The sequence below is a fragment of the Vanellus vanellus genome (genome assembly GCF_965231255.1).
Source record: "Vanellus vanellus genome assembly, chromosome: 2".
NCBI classification, from domain to species: Eukaryota; Metazoa; Chordata; class Aves; order Charadriiformes; family Charadriidae; genus Vanellus; species Vanellus vanellus.
Genome location: NC_138906.1, coordinates 11,671,677 through 11,685,794, shown reverse-complemented (window position 1 = coordinate 11,685,794; position 14,118 = coordinate 11,671,677). Strand labels below are relative to the sequence as shown.

At 39.2% G+C, this 14,118-nt stretch overlaps 1 protein-coding gene across 1 annotated transcript in view; it reads left to right on the top strand.

Moving 5' to 3' along the window:
* ESYT2 (extended synaptotagmin 2) overlaps positions 1-13,569 on the top strand; it is a 93,103-nt gene extending 79,534 nt beyond the window's left edge. The window contains exons 16-24 of the mRNA XM_082479882.1: positions 348-422; positions 4,205-4,291; positions 5,102-5,251; positions 6,326-6,714; positions 8,051-8,149; positions 8,776-8,907; positions 10,282-10,387; positions 11,357-11,406; positions 11,525-13,569. Of these exons, the coding sequence (XP_082336008.1) occupies positions 348-422; positions 4,205-4,291; positions 5,102-5,251; positions 6,326-6,714; positions 8,051-8,149; positions 8,776-8,907; positions 10,282-10,387; positions 11,357-11,406; positions 11,525-11,570 (1,134 nt within the window). The 3' untranslated portion in view covers positions 11,571-13,569. The remainder of the gene's footprint in view (positions 1-347; positions 423-4,204; positions 4,292-5,101; positions 5,252-6,325; positions 6,715-8,050; positions 8,150-8,775; positions 8,908-10,281; positions 10,388-11,356; positions 11,407-11,524) is intronic.
* Positions 13,570-14,118: the final 549 nt, after the last annotated feature.

Genomic DNA, 14,118 nt, shown 5'->3' with positions numbered 1-14,118 from the left:
TCTTAACTACGCTTCATTAGGTTTGGGGGTTTTAATGCTCATTAAAGGATAAGAATTTGCTCCTTACCTATTTCATTCGAAGAAAATGGAAAGGAGTCTAAGACTCCTGCTTATTTGTAGCGTTTTGTTTCAGCATATTTTGGGAAGTTGGATGACTTCATGTTAATGCATTGACAAGTTACTAGCCAGTCTGCCATTCAAGCCTGTTAAATAAACTACTGAGAATACTAGATAAGTACATAGTAGAATGCATATGATTTGTATTTTTAAGATGCAAAGATTTAAGTTTCAGAGGAGAGAGGTTTTGCTTTATTCTGAAGGCGAAGTTTTTGCTTTTTCTTTATCAGTCAGGAAAGAAAATAAACAGCAATCCCAACCCACTTGTTTTGCTGTCAGTTGGACACAAGGCACAGGAAAGTAAGGTAAGTTCCTACTCTTTATCCTTGGCTCTGTCTACAAATGTTTGGTGGCTCCACATGCTTGGCATTGGCTATCAAGCCATTGAGCACATCCACTGCAGTAAAAGTTACCACCAGAACTGAAATTGCCAGCAAGAAGCCAAGGATTGAATGGGTGCTTACTCCATTTAAACTGTCTGTGAGGAGAGACCAGATTTTTAACTATTTGTAGATGTCCTTCCACAGTAGGTTCTGATCTGTAACTGGGATTCCTACAGTAGTGATTATACAGTAGTGATATATTCCTACAGTGTGGGCAAACAGCAGGCTTCAAAATTCTGATCAAGTTTTGAAAATTTACAGAATCACAGTGTTATAGAAATGCTGCAGTCGAAAGGGACCACTGAAGAACATGGGCTTGAACCTTCTGTTTGAAGTAGGGCCTTAGATTAGCCAAAGTGCTGTGTAGCTCTCAGAAGCTTGTAGTTTAGACAGGCTACTCTTGTTATATCTGCTGCTTTTTCTGTTTTGAGGTATGGCCTACTTCTGTGCTTTGAGAAGGCTGTCCTGTAGCACTCCTGAGCTCCTTTGCCCTCCAAGGTAGCCACTCATGGAATCCCTTTTAACAGTTCCTAGGGCAAGTTGAAATCTGCTTTTCTGAAGTCCAAGGCTTTTTATTGTAGAATCATAGAATAGTTAGAGTTGGAAGGGACCTGCAAGATCTTCTAGTTCCAATCCCTCTGCCATGGGCAGGGACACCTCCCACTAGACCAGGTTGCTCAAAGCCTCATCCAACCTGGCCGTGAACACCTCCAGGGGATGGGGCATCCACAGCTTCCCTGGGCAACCTGAGCCAGTGTCTCACCACCCTCAGATTAAGAATTTCTTCCTAATACCTAATCTAAATCTACCCTCTTTCAGTTTCAAACTGTTACCCCTTGTCCTATTGCTATAGTCCCTGATAAAGAGTCCCTCCCCATCTTTCCTGTAGACCCCCTTTAGGTTCTGGAATGCTTCCATAAGGTCTCCCCAGAGCCTTCTCTTCTCCAGGCTGAACAACCCCAACTCTCTCAGCCTGTCTTCATAGGAGAGGTGCTCCAGCCCCCTGATCATCTTTGTGGCCCTCCTCTGGACCTACTAAAACAGGTCCGTGCCCTTCTTATGTTGGGGGCTCCAGAGCTGGACACAGTACTCCAGGTGGGGTCTCACCAGAGCGCAGTAGAGGGGCAGAATCACCTCCCTCGACCTGCTGTCCATGCTTCTTTTGATGCAGCCCAGGATGCGGTTCGCTTGCTGGACTGCAAGTGCACATTGCTGGCTCATGTTGAGCTTCTCATCAACCAACACCCCCAAGTCCTTCTCCTCAGGCTGCTCTCAATCCATTCTCCACCCAGCCTGTATTTGTGCATGGGATTGCCGCAACCCAGGTGCAGGACCTTGCACTTGGCCTGGTTGAACTTCATGAGGTTTTCATGGGCCCATCTCTCCAGCCTGTCCAGGTCCCTCTGGATGACATCCCTTCCCTCCAGCATGTTGACTGCACCACACAGCTTGTTGTTGTTGGCAAACTTGCTGAGGGCGCACTCAATCCCAACATCCATGTCACCAACAAAGGTGTTAAATAGTACTGGTCCCAATACTGACCCCTGAGGAACGCCACTTGTCACTGCTTGCTGCTTAGGCATCGAGCTGTTGACTGCAACCCTTTGAGTGGACCATCCAGCCAGTTCCTTATCCACTAAGTGGTCCATCAGTCAAATCCATGTCTCTCCAATTTCGAGACCAGGATGTCATGTGGGACAGTGTGTAGTGCTTTGCACAAGTCCAGGTAGATGATGTCACTTGCTCTTCCCATATCCACTAACACTGTAATGCCACCGTAGAATGCCACCAAATTTGTCAGGCATGATTTGCCCTTAGTGAAGCCATGTTGGCTGTCACTGATCACCTCCTTATTTTCCATGTGCCTTAGCAGAGTTTCCAGGAGGATCTGCTCCATGATTTTTCCAGGCACAGAGGTGAGACTGACTCGCCTGTTGTTCCCCAGGTCTTCCTTTTTTCCCTTTTTAAAAATGGGAGTTCTGTTTCCCCTTTTCCAGTCAGCAGGAACTTCACTGGACTGCTGTGACTTCTCAAATATGATGGTTAGTGGCTTGGCAACTTCATCTGCCAGTTCCCTCAGGACTCGCGGATGCATCTCATCAGGTCCTATGGACTTGTGCACCTTCAGGTTCCTCAGCTGGTCTCAAACCTGGTCTTCTACAGCGGGTGGTACCTCATTCTCCCCATCCCTGCCCTTGCCTTCTGCAACTAGGATGGTGTGGCTACAGCCCTTGCCTGTGAAGACCGAGGAAAAAAAGGCATTGAGCACCTCAGCCTTCTCCATATTCTGGGTAACCTGGTCTCCCATTTTCCTTCTGGAGAGGGCCCACATTTTCCCTGGTCTTACTTTTATCACCAATATACCTATAGAAGCTTTTCTTGCTGCCCTTGACATCCCTGGCCAGTTTTAATTCTGTCAGGGCTTTAGCTATCCTAACCTGATCCCTGGCAGCTTGGACAATTTCTCTGTATTCCTCCCAGGCTACCTGCCCTTTCCTCCACCCTCGGTAGGCTAATTCTGCTATTTGTTTTCCTCTTGCCTGTTAGGATCTTAAACTCTATGATCTTACAGTCACTGTAGGCAAGGCTGCTGCTGCTAGTCACTTCTGCAAACCAATACTCCTTACTTGTAATTAGTAGATTCAGAAGAACACCACTCCTGTTCAACACATCCAATGGTTGAGAACAACCGCAACACAACAGTGTTTGTTTCCTAGCACAAACTCTTCAATTGCTTGTGCACCTCTGTGCTGCTTTCCTAGAAAACGTTAGAGTAGATGAAGCTCTCAGTGAGAACCCGGTTCTGCAGACCTGAGACAGCTTTGAGTCATCTGAAGAAGGTGTCGTCCATCTTCTTTTCCTAATTGGGTGGTCTGTAACAAATGTCCGTCATGAGGCTGATCTTGATGGTGATCCCTCTGATTTTGACCCAGGGCATTCAACGTACCTGTGGTCTTGTCCATAACTAACCTCAGTGCATTCAAACAGCTCTTTAAAATAAAATAGCGACAGTGAAGTGATACCTGGAGAGGTAGATATATGCAATATGGGTGTGTTCTGGGTTTTGTTTCTTTTTTTCTTTTTTTTTAAAAGTAAAAGTGTCAGTGAGACAAAAGGAGAGGACATCTAATTTGGCTTCTTTGTATCCTCTCAAAAATTGTCACAAAGCCTAAACCAAATCTTATATAAAGTTTTAATTTTGATACTTATTAGAGAATGGAGATAGAAATGAAAGTAATTTGTTCCTGGAGATAGCTTTTTTTTTTTTATTTTTTTTTTAAAAAATGAGTGCGTCCTCCCCCACCACCACCCCCGGCCATTCCCAAATAATGGATTGTTGAAAGTAGTGAGATTTGGCAGTGAAATCTTCCACTTAGAAGGAAAAATAGTAGTAGGGAATGTGCCAGTCTGAAGACCTTGCATTTGTTCAAAGGCAGGTGTGAAGTAAAGTTTCTTTAGCAGGAGTTTTACTTTACATACAGCAACTTTAATGTAAAACATATTCTTTTACGTGTCCTGGGTATAATTTTGTATGTGATATTGTATGTGCCTTGGGTAGATCCCACTTGGCATTTGTTTAAAAATGTTGGGTTTCAGACATTAATTTTGCAAAGCCAAAATGCAAAACGTACTCAACTCTTGACATCGGCTTTATTAGACAAAATTGTTTTACAATTTGTGTGCGTCCTGTTCTCTGACTTTAGATTCGATACAAGACCAATGAACCGGTATGGGAGGAAAACTTCACTTTCTTTGTTCACAATCCCAAAAGACAAGATCTTGAAGTTGAGGTGCGTTGTCTCACTCTCCTTAGATACCTTTCTTTTCTAAGACGTTTCAGTAGTAACATTCAGACATTACAGGCTGTTATGAAATGAGATTGAATATGTTGTGAACACCATTAAAATTATACTTAAAGTGGTTTTTAAGACTAGGCTATGAAATGATTATTTGCATTTGCTACTAAAGGGAAGAAATACTTTTAGTGTTTAGTACTTTTAGACTCTCACCAGAAAAACATAGTTGATGATTGTCTTACTTAAAAAAAGGGGAAAAAACAGAAAAAAACTAATTTTTCATACCTGTTTCAAATCTTAACAGTCTTAACTGCTAGCAGAAATTGCTGTTACGTATGGCTGATTTGTTTCCTCTCTCATCCCAAGGAAGTCTTTGCTTTATCCAAATAATGTATCCCTTTACACTGCTGATATGTCATTTACACAGTTCCAGGAGCCTGGCGAGTAAATGAGTACTGTCCGAGTTACTATTCCTCTTAACAGTTGTGGGAATTCATTTTCACACAGACCGTTTGGAAACCATGTTGTTTGACCAAGGGTCAGGTGGATATAGATGGAGATGTGATGGTTAGTTTTCTGTCTTGCTTTTGTTGTAGAAGATAGGGATGAGCAAACTAGGCCTTGAGTATATTTGCTATTTCCTTCTTCAATGTAAAGGAAACTTACGATCAGGGAAATTTGGTTTAAGACCATTCGATACTGTTTGGATGTTTTGTTTTTAAATAAAACTGTCCTTTTATTTTCTTTCTCTGAATTCTTACAAAGCAAACGATACAAAATGACTTAGCTTCTGTGTTCCTTCAGGTGAGGGATGAACAGCACCAGTGTTCTTTGGGGAACTTCAAGCTGCCTCTAAGCCAGTTGCTGGAAAGTGAAGATTTAACTATGCATCAGCGGTTCCACCTGAGCAATTCCGGTCCAAACAGCACTATAAACATGAAGATTGCACTCAGGGTACTCTAAAGCTTTTCCCATTGTAAATATCTGAAAGCATACTTAAGACCATTGTGACTTCTGGCCTTCTAGCTTCATGAAGAAGGTAGTACATTTCCTTGGGTGTCACAGTGCTGCCAGGTGTCCTTAGTTGTGGCAGTGCTATCAAGTACACAAAGATAATCTCTAATTTAAATACATTATCTTTCAAAACCGGAAAATTCCCTGACCAAAACGGTGATCAGCTGCATTAATTAAGACTGAGGTTCCCTGTGGTTTTAGGGTTTTAGGTTTGGAAATCATGTTTGGAATCTGAATTCCTTCAAGTCTTTTATGACTCAGCAGGCTACAAATCAGTGAAATCACCATTATCTTATAGAAATGGAACTGAGGTCATGACGGTTTAAAAAGAATAAAGTTTATAGGAAAAGGGGAAGTACCTTCATAGTACTAGAAAAATTCAGACCAACTTTCAAGCACACTGGAGTTTTGAAGATGAAACTTGCATACCTGAAAGTTGGTTTGTCTTTTTTCCCAGCTAAATTATTTGGTTTAATAAGCTAGCCTATCTCTTTGCAAACACTATCAAACTTCTGTTAACTTCTGTTATTTGTTCTTTTCTAAAGCACTTTGTTGCTTACTTGTCATTAATAAATGAAAAAAAACTCTAAAAGAGACAGTAAGGACAGGACGCGTGAGAAGAACTTGTGATGTAGGATTAAATTTCAAAAGATTAGAAGAAAAAAAAATATAGACTAGCTTTCCAGGTGGCTAGAGCTGCAAAGTAAACAGCACTTGCACCAGAAGTGTGTAGAGTATGGGAAGGGAATAATGAAGTGAATAATTCTAAATTAATGGAAAATTTCACATTGCTTTATAGTTACTGCAATTGCCACAAAGAAGATGGAGCTGTGTTTTGCTGTGCAAAAAGTTTCCTATTGTAGAGTCAACGAGTATAAGTGTGAATATTTTTGGTCCTGCATTAGTGTCTGAACTTAACAACTTGTCACCAACCAGTACACCTGTAGAAACAAATTTGTTCCTGTTTTTTATACTGGAAAATAGTAATATTATATGTATTTTTACTGTACCTAGGTCCTTTCTCTCGAAAAGCAAGCAAGATCTCCAGATCATCAACACTCAGCCCAAGTAAAAAGGCCATCTCTTTCCAAAGACGCAAGAAAATCATCTTTTAAGCCTCAGGCTCCTGTCTCACCACCACCTGATTCAAATAAACCTGTTCCAGCTTCCCCAGTGACTGATACGGATAAAAAGACTGATACAGCGGAAAAAAGTCAGCCTCCCAATGCTAGCCCTCAGTGGCCAACAGATCTCAGCAGAAGTTCCTCCAGTCTTCATGCCTCTAACTTCTCTTATTCTCCCAGCCACCTCTCAGTCAAAGAACCTACTCCGAGCATAGCCTCAGACATATCTCTGCCTATCGCCACACAGGAGCTACGGCAAAGACTACGACAGCTTGAAAAGTATGGTGTTAATTACTTGGGTTTGCAGTACATCTAAGCTGATTTATAAAGAACGTCGTCTGTGCAGCCAAAGAGAAAGCGTTTAGTTTACTTTTCAGTGATTTTTTTCCTGTTGCAGTTTGAGCCTGGCGTTTGAAAATCAGTCACTGATTTTTCTGCTTCCTCCCGGTACCTCAGTTAGACAGATTCTGCAATTAGAAGTTACCTTACCCTACCATTGCAATGATCTGCAAGAAAAAGACCACCTTGTTCTCATAGCTACACTGTGTAGCGCTAAAAAGAGTGGGATGACAAGAGGGAAGGATATTTTTCGGTACAACATTAATCGTTTTCATGGCAATAGTTGCCTGTTTCACCACTGAATCCTATTAGCATTAATATTAAGCCAGTTAAGCTAAATATAGGTGGTCTTTTAAAATTGCTCAGAGGGATAGTTGACTATAAAAAATGTCAAATGAACAGTCAGTTGCTATTCCGTTAATGAGGATTGCTGCAGCCATGCTTCCTTAAATTCTCTAATTTTTTTTTTACTTGCCTCAACAGGCAATACTTCCCAATACTTCCCAATAAAGATAGCTGAGCCACCATTCTGCTCTGAATAGCAGAATGGAAACCATTAATTCCCTATTCGTGTAGCTTCTCTGTGAATCTAAGTAGAAAGATTTTAATTTTTTATTTGTAAGTGATTGAACCAATTGATCTTCTTAATCATGGTGCTTGCTTTTTATATAAGCGTAACCTCTATTTTTGAGTGTAAATTGATTGTAATCTTATTTTCAATGTGGCATGAGCTACAGAAAAGTAAAATGGCTGTGTTTATACTGCGATTTAAGCTTTTAAGATAGTAAGTGGGTTTAAGCATCACTATTTTAAGCCAAGAATACTTACATTTCTACATTAAGAAAATTTAGAAAAGAATGAGCTGCTCTTCTACTTGGTTCCTGACGATAGGTAAGAGTAATCACTGAGGTTTTCATTGCAGTTTGCACCGTTATTCTTTCTAATTTCCTAGATACTGCTTTAATGTTTATTATAGGGTAAGCAAGTTCTTTACTGATCATGGTTTTCAAAGTACTGAAGAGCAGCTGACCTCTAAACTGTCAAGAACACCTAGCTTATTTTGGAGAGCAGAGCTGTTGGACAAGGAAGTGAAGCGCAAGAAACTGATGAAGATATACTCATATGCTAATGTGTGCTCTCTTTCGCATTGGTCTAGGGAAAAGTTAAATGCATAATATATGATTTCTGGGAAAACTACTCAGCATATATTTCACTTAGGTCTTACTTTAAATATGTGTTTTAAAAACTAAGCATAGTGTTCTACCTTTTCCTGCAGTGGAACAACTCTGGGGCAGTCTCCATTAGGACAGATTCAGCTAACAATTCGGCATAGTTCACAAAGAAACAAACTGATTGTAGTCGTGCACTCCTGCAGGTGAGCATAAAATACCAAATTTCATTTCTGCACCTATTTCTTTATAAACTCTGTCATATCTTGATTTATCCTCTTAAATTGGTTGTCTGCAGGAGCTTTGTTATTTTAAAAATAACATACTAATTGTAATTACATGTAAATACAAAACTGTACAGAGCTATACTCAGAATCAGTAAAAACTTTGTTGACAGTTTTGCTGTGATTTTGTATTTGTCTATTATGCCTCTGTCAGATTGTAAATGAAAAGGGCATGTAGATTAGCTTCCAGACACTGCTGAGACAATCTCCAAGAGACTGAATTTTTCATGGGGTTACAAAAACGCATAGTTTTTGAAAAGCCATATCTAAACTTTGTATTGGAATTTAAGAAACATTGTATTCCCACCTCTGCTGTCTGCTCACCATTTATCTGACCTTGTACAAGTCACTGCTTGACTTTTTTTTAGTTTTTTTTTTTACAATTGCTGTTAGCGATGTGCTGTATCCTGCACATCATACTGTGTGCAGGATATCCCACAACTGATTCATGTGCTAAATTAAGTGACAGTAGTGTAGGTGCTTCTTTTCAGCAATGTCTCATTTATTCTCTACGTGTTTTTCCTTTTTCTTTTTTTCACTGGTCGCAGAAATCTAATAGCGTTTTCAGAAGAAGGATCTGATCCATATGTGCGAATGTATTTATTGCCTGATAAGAGACGATCAGGAAGAAGAAAAACACATGTATCAAAGAAGACCTTAAACCCGGTGTTTGATCAAATGTATGTTCTAAACCATGTGTAGTAGTTTTATATTGTGTAATTACAAAGCTGTCAAATTGAGGTTTCTCAGCTGAATGGATGAGCTGTTGAAACTCCTAGTTGTCACCACCAGACTTGGTCGTACCTTTCTCTTCTGCTATAATTGCTTTTCCCATCCTTCTGGTCCCTGTTAGCACTACAGCCCTTCTTACTCTGTTACCAGCCACTTCTCTCTTCTTTTCTGCCTTATCCTGTGTTAGGTACATCCCCTTTGTGCTGGTAGCGAAGCAGCAGTGTGCGCTTTTCTGACAGGTGGCCAGAACATGAGTGCCTTTCATCTGGGCAATGCCGTGGGTATCCCTTCCTTCCAGGAAGCGTGTTGATGCTGACTGCCCGATTGCCTGGCTGATAGATGCTGCCTCCTCGGTAGGCCTGGCCACCCAGTGTCCATCAGACTGCTCAGTCAGTCTACTTAGTGGCACTTCTCAGCAGCCAGGGGTCTGGAAATTTCCTCGTAGGTTATATCCTGGCCCATAGGTTGGGAGTTGTACAAGCTTGTGCAACATATTGCGTAAAAATCCTTATCTTTGCACCGAGCTTTTTGACGGTAGTTTCCCTCACGTGTACTCCTTCCTCCCCCACCCATCACTCATCAGTCAAGACGACCTTTTTCTACAGACAGAAACTTAATTTGGGGAAAACAACACTTCAGTCCATACTGTCTAAGGGAAATCTGTAAATCATTAGTTAGAGGCTCTGGTAGGTTTTCTTGGTACTGCAGCTCTCCTGTTTATTCCAGGTCATAGATTTGTTTTACTGTGCCTTTCCAAGTAAAATGTATTGCAAAGCAATAAAGCTGTTTAAGAACTGTAGTGACAAATAGATGTAGATTGTGGTATAATCTTGCTCTCACTTTCTGTAGATTTCAGATCTAGCAAACAAAATGTGTTCTTCCTTAAAAGTTGATACGTTTCCTTGGTGTGCCAGGAAAGAAAAAAAGCTCTGGTTCGAGAGAACTGAGGAGCAGTAAGACTGACCAGTCTCTCCCTTTTGGAGAATAATGATACTGAGCTGTCAAGATAGTAGGATTCCTTATTCTCGGTAGAGTCAGTGGTTGACCTCTTCCTTGTTTTGTTTGGGGTTTGTTTGTTTTGTTTTACCTGTGGCTTCTAGAGACCAAATCTAACAGAAGTCTCCAACGTTTGATGTTCATAGTGAGCATATTGAAGAAAAATTTTAGGCAAAACACTGGGGTTTTTTTCATTTATCTCAGACCTCATTTTTTGCCTGGGGAGGGGGATGGTATGGTTCTGATTGGAATTGTTGTTTAGCTGTAGGAACTGAACTTGCACTTCAGGTACAAAATTCTCACTAAAGCGTCACTTTGCCTTTCAGATTTGATTTCAGTGTTTCCCTGCCTGAAGTACAGAGAAGAACACTAGATGTAGCAGTGAAGAACAGTGGTGGTTTCTTGTCCAAAGATAAAGGGCTGCTTGGCAAAGTAAGTTGACAACAAGAAAATTCTGTTAATACAGCATGTTTTAATATAAGACTAAAATCCTCTTGTGGTATGAGCTTGTTAGTGTTGACTGAAGCACCTGATTCAGGTATGAAGCTTTTAAAAATTATAGATGGCTTAGATGTCAAGCTTCAGTAAGGGAAGGAATAAACTGCAGAGACATATGTCAGAAGATGAGGCAGTACTCTCTTCTAGAGAGTGGTAAGTTCTGAGGCTCGCAGTAACAAAAGAAACCTGCATGTCAGACTTATTAATCATACAGTCAGAGGAAGAAAATAACCAGTAGAAAACAGGTGATATCTCAGAGAATGTTCAGACAAAACTGGAAAGACAAACAAGAGTACTTAGAGAAGCACACAGAACAAATGTATGTTTAGTAATTAAAATTCCAGATTGTAAAATTCTTGAGAAAGAACTGCTACTGGGGACGTTCCCAATGCCAAAACCAGCTATTGCGTTTACAACTTCACTGTTCTATAGGCACTCATTAAATCACTCTATTTCCTACACATGTGATTTGGAGGATGCAAAATGGAATAGTAAATTCCTACACCCTTCCAAATTGCCATGTTAGAGCTCTGTAAAGAGAATGAAAGATACCAGAATTGTGGTCAGTTCATGGTGAATGGTGTTCTTAGTTTTCCTGTTTACCAGGAAGGCTGTTAGCATAAACACATCAGCTGATTACCATTGCCAAGGTATGCCATGTCCAGGAGCCTGTGAGGTGGTCTGGGACCGTATCACTAAAGGGTACAGATTTTTAGGTGAAAAACAGCAACTTGAAACTTTACGACAAGTTGGGCAGCTATGATGATGACAAGGATGTAAAATACATTGGTTATTAATGGCATTACTTATAGTATAGCTTACAGAATTGTCAGATTTGAACTTTAAAAGACATAGAATGAAAGGCAGACATAATGCATTGATTGCTAATTTAACTTTCCACAGTTATTAATACCTCTGGCATCTGAAGAACTTGCTAAAGGCTGGACCCAGTGGTAAGTATAATATTTCCTTTATTACTAATAATACTATATACTAATAACTGGTGTATTAATAAGAGTTTTAATAGTACGTGCTAATGTAAAAAAAAAAAATCCTTTGTTTCATTTTCAGGTATGATTTAACAGAAGATGGTACAAGGCCACATGGTGCAAGTTAGACCCATGGATACTGGGAACTCCCCATGCATAATTTTGCCAACCTTTATATATTTTTAAAGCGTCGTTCTCACAGATTTATCAACATTATTTTTATAGCTTTACTGATTTAGTTCTTAGACACATCCCCAATAATTTTGTAACACTCGGTCATTTTATGTAGACATAGCCCTTCTCATTGTTAAACTTTGTATTTTAATTTGCTAAAAAATTTTATGTGTTACTGTAATGTGCAATAGTACGGTAAAGTAACCTTCTGTGTTTAAATTGATCTTTATGATGGCTGTACCTAGTAGAAAGTGAAAAGATTATGTTCTGCTGTTTTCCTGCCTTGTTTTATATCTCACCAAGGTATACTGTACCATGTATATATATACTATTTTTTTATAATTCTTTCATGCTGGTTTGAATTCAGAAGAAAATTATAAAGGGTATAGATATTTTCTTCTAAATGCATGTTAATTTCTTCAGATGAATCTCTTTTGTCTTTGCAGCACAATGGTCTTAATCATTTTGTGATATTCTTCAAAAACAAACTGCAGAAAAACATTTTTACTTTATTGTGTTCCTGGCCCAGTGTGGCTAGCTTAAAATGTGCAAAACATTAACATTTTAATATTTATATACAAATGTATTATTGGGAAATCATGCTATAGAATATTATAAACAAAAATGAGAACTCTATAAATATTGTATAAATAGAGGCTGAGGTCCATGAATCATAGTTTCTAAATCCAAGTTTTCGTTTAATGGAGTAAACATAACAAACAGTAATGTTTTATTATACAGATTCGCTTGGATTTTGTTATTTATTCCTGTACTCTATAGTACTAGACATGTGACCTGTTGATGGTATGCGGACATGGATTTTTCTGTATTATAAACAAAATCTCTGACGACTTAAAACTGTCCTTACTGCCATGTTTCACCAATTTATAAGGCATACAAATCAGCTTGCAATATAAGTTCATATAGTAGGCATACATACAAGACATACATTATTTTTATTACACAATGCTGTGCTAAGTAGTATATTATGCTATACCTTCTGTAATACTAAAATTGAACACCAGTAGGTAAGAAAGTGTGAAACTGAGTTAAAACTGACTGTCTTTACAGTTGCTTCATTGCTACTTAGTGTGTTTGGTGCATGGAAAAAATGCACTGCAGTGGTCCACACAGGTTTCTTGAGATTTAATGGCATTCTACTAAGCATTGCCATAGCCTGCTGCAAGGCCAGCAGTGATACAATTAGCACAAACTGATAAAAGTTGACAGTTGAGAGTTGAAGGGGGAGTATCAGTCTAAACAGCTGAGCTCATACCTCTAATGGTATGAATTAGGGGGATTTATTTTATTTTTTTTTTTAATTCAGAACTGATTTTCCTTTTTCTGGTAAGTTTTCTCAGACTGTTATAAAAACCTGCATTAAGAATCCAAGAGAACAGTTCAGCTCTTTCAGAGCCAACGCCCTCATTCTTGGATACGTATGCAATTAGACAGACAAAGAATATTATTTAGCTAAGATTCTAGAATGTTCTCTCAGCCAAGAAAGAATTTTAAAGCAGAATAATAAACTCCTGAAATTAGCTTTATTGTAAGATTACTGATAGAACCTTAATTCTAGATGTAGAATATGCCTACATCACTAGATGTACCAAAGTGCCTACCATAGATGTAGCTTTTTGTCTTTTTCAATTTTAAGAATTGACTCATTTCAGTTTGTCTAAATTCAGTTTAACACGTCACAATGTGTGACACGCACACATACACCTCTATACAGTGATGGCCTTCTTATTGCCACATTTTATACAAGACAATTTAGCAAACAAACTTGCATTGTAAATTTTGCTGCTGTAACTTTCTGATGGGACTGGGCAATAGGGAGAGGTTCTTTGTAAGAAAACATTTCCATTTGAAGGCTTCACTCTATATTGGAATGTATGAGTATCTATATATATATATACACACACTCATCTGTTCATATAAAATTTAATATATTATGAAATACATATTTTCTTTGCTAGTTCTCTATTAAAATGTTAAGAATGGAAAGACAGAGAATTATTGTTAATGCAATGAAAATGCAGAAAGCGAAAGCTGATCTAAACAAAGGAGGTCTAAGTGCAGCAGTTCAGCATAATTGCCTTTTGCCTTGGTTCAGCCCAAGGTAGAAGGACTTTGGCTGTACATCTTGGCTAGTGACTCCCCAGAGTTTAATCCAGAGCCCACAAATGGGCTGTTAGACTGATTCAGCATTTTAAGTCTTAAGTGAAGTCTGGAGACAGATGTTAGAAGACTGCATGTAAACTAAAACAGTGCACGTTTGTCTTCTAAAGTGTCGGGGGGGTGGGGGACGGGACGGGAGGGGACAGACACTGTTTGGGTAAATGTGAGATGATAGCACAAAGTGAATAAATTAATAAAGTATATAGAACACGTTTCCAAAATAGCTCACAAGCTGAAATTAGGAATAGGTTCTGAAGAGAGCCCAGTTCCCATTCAGGAATCTAAAATTAAGAGATTGAATTGTCATTGTAATTCAGCAAC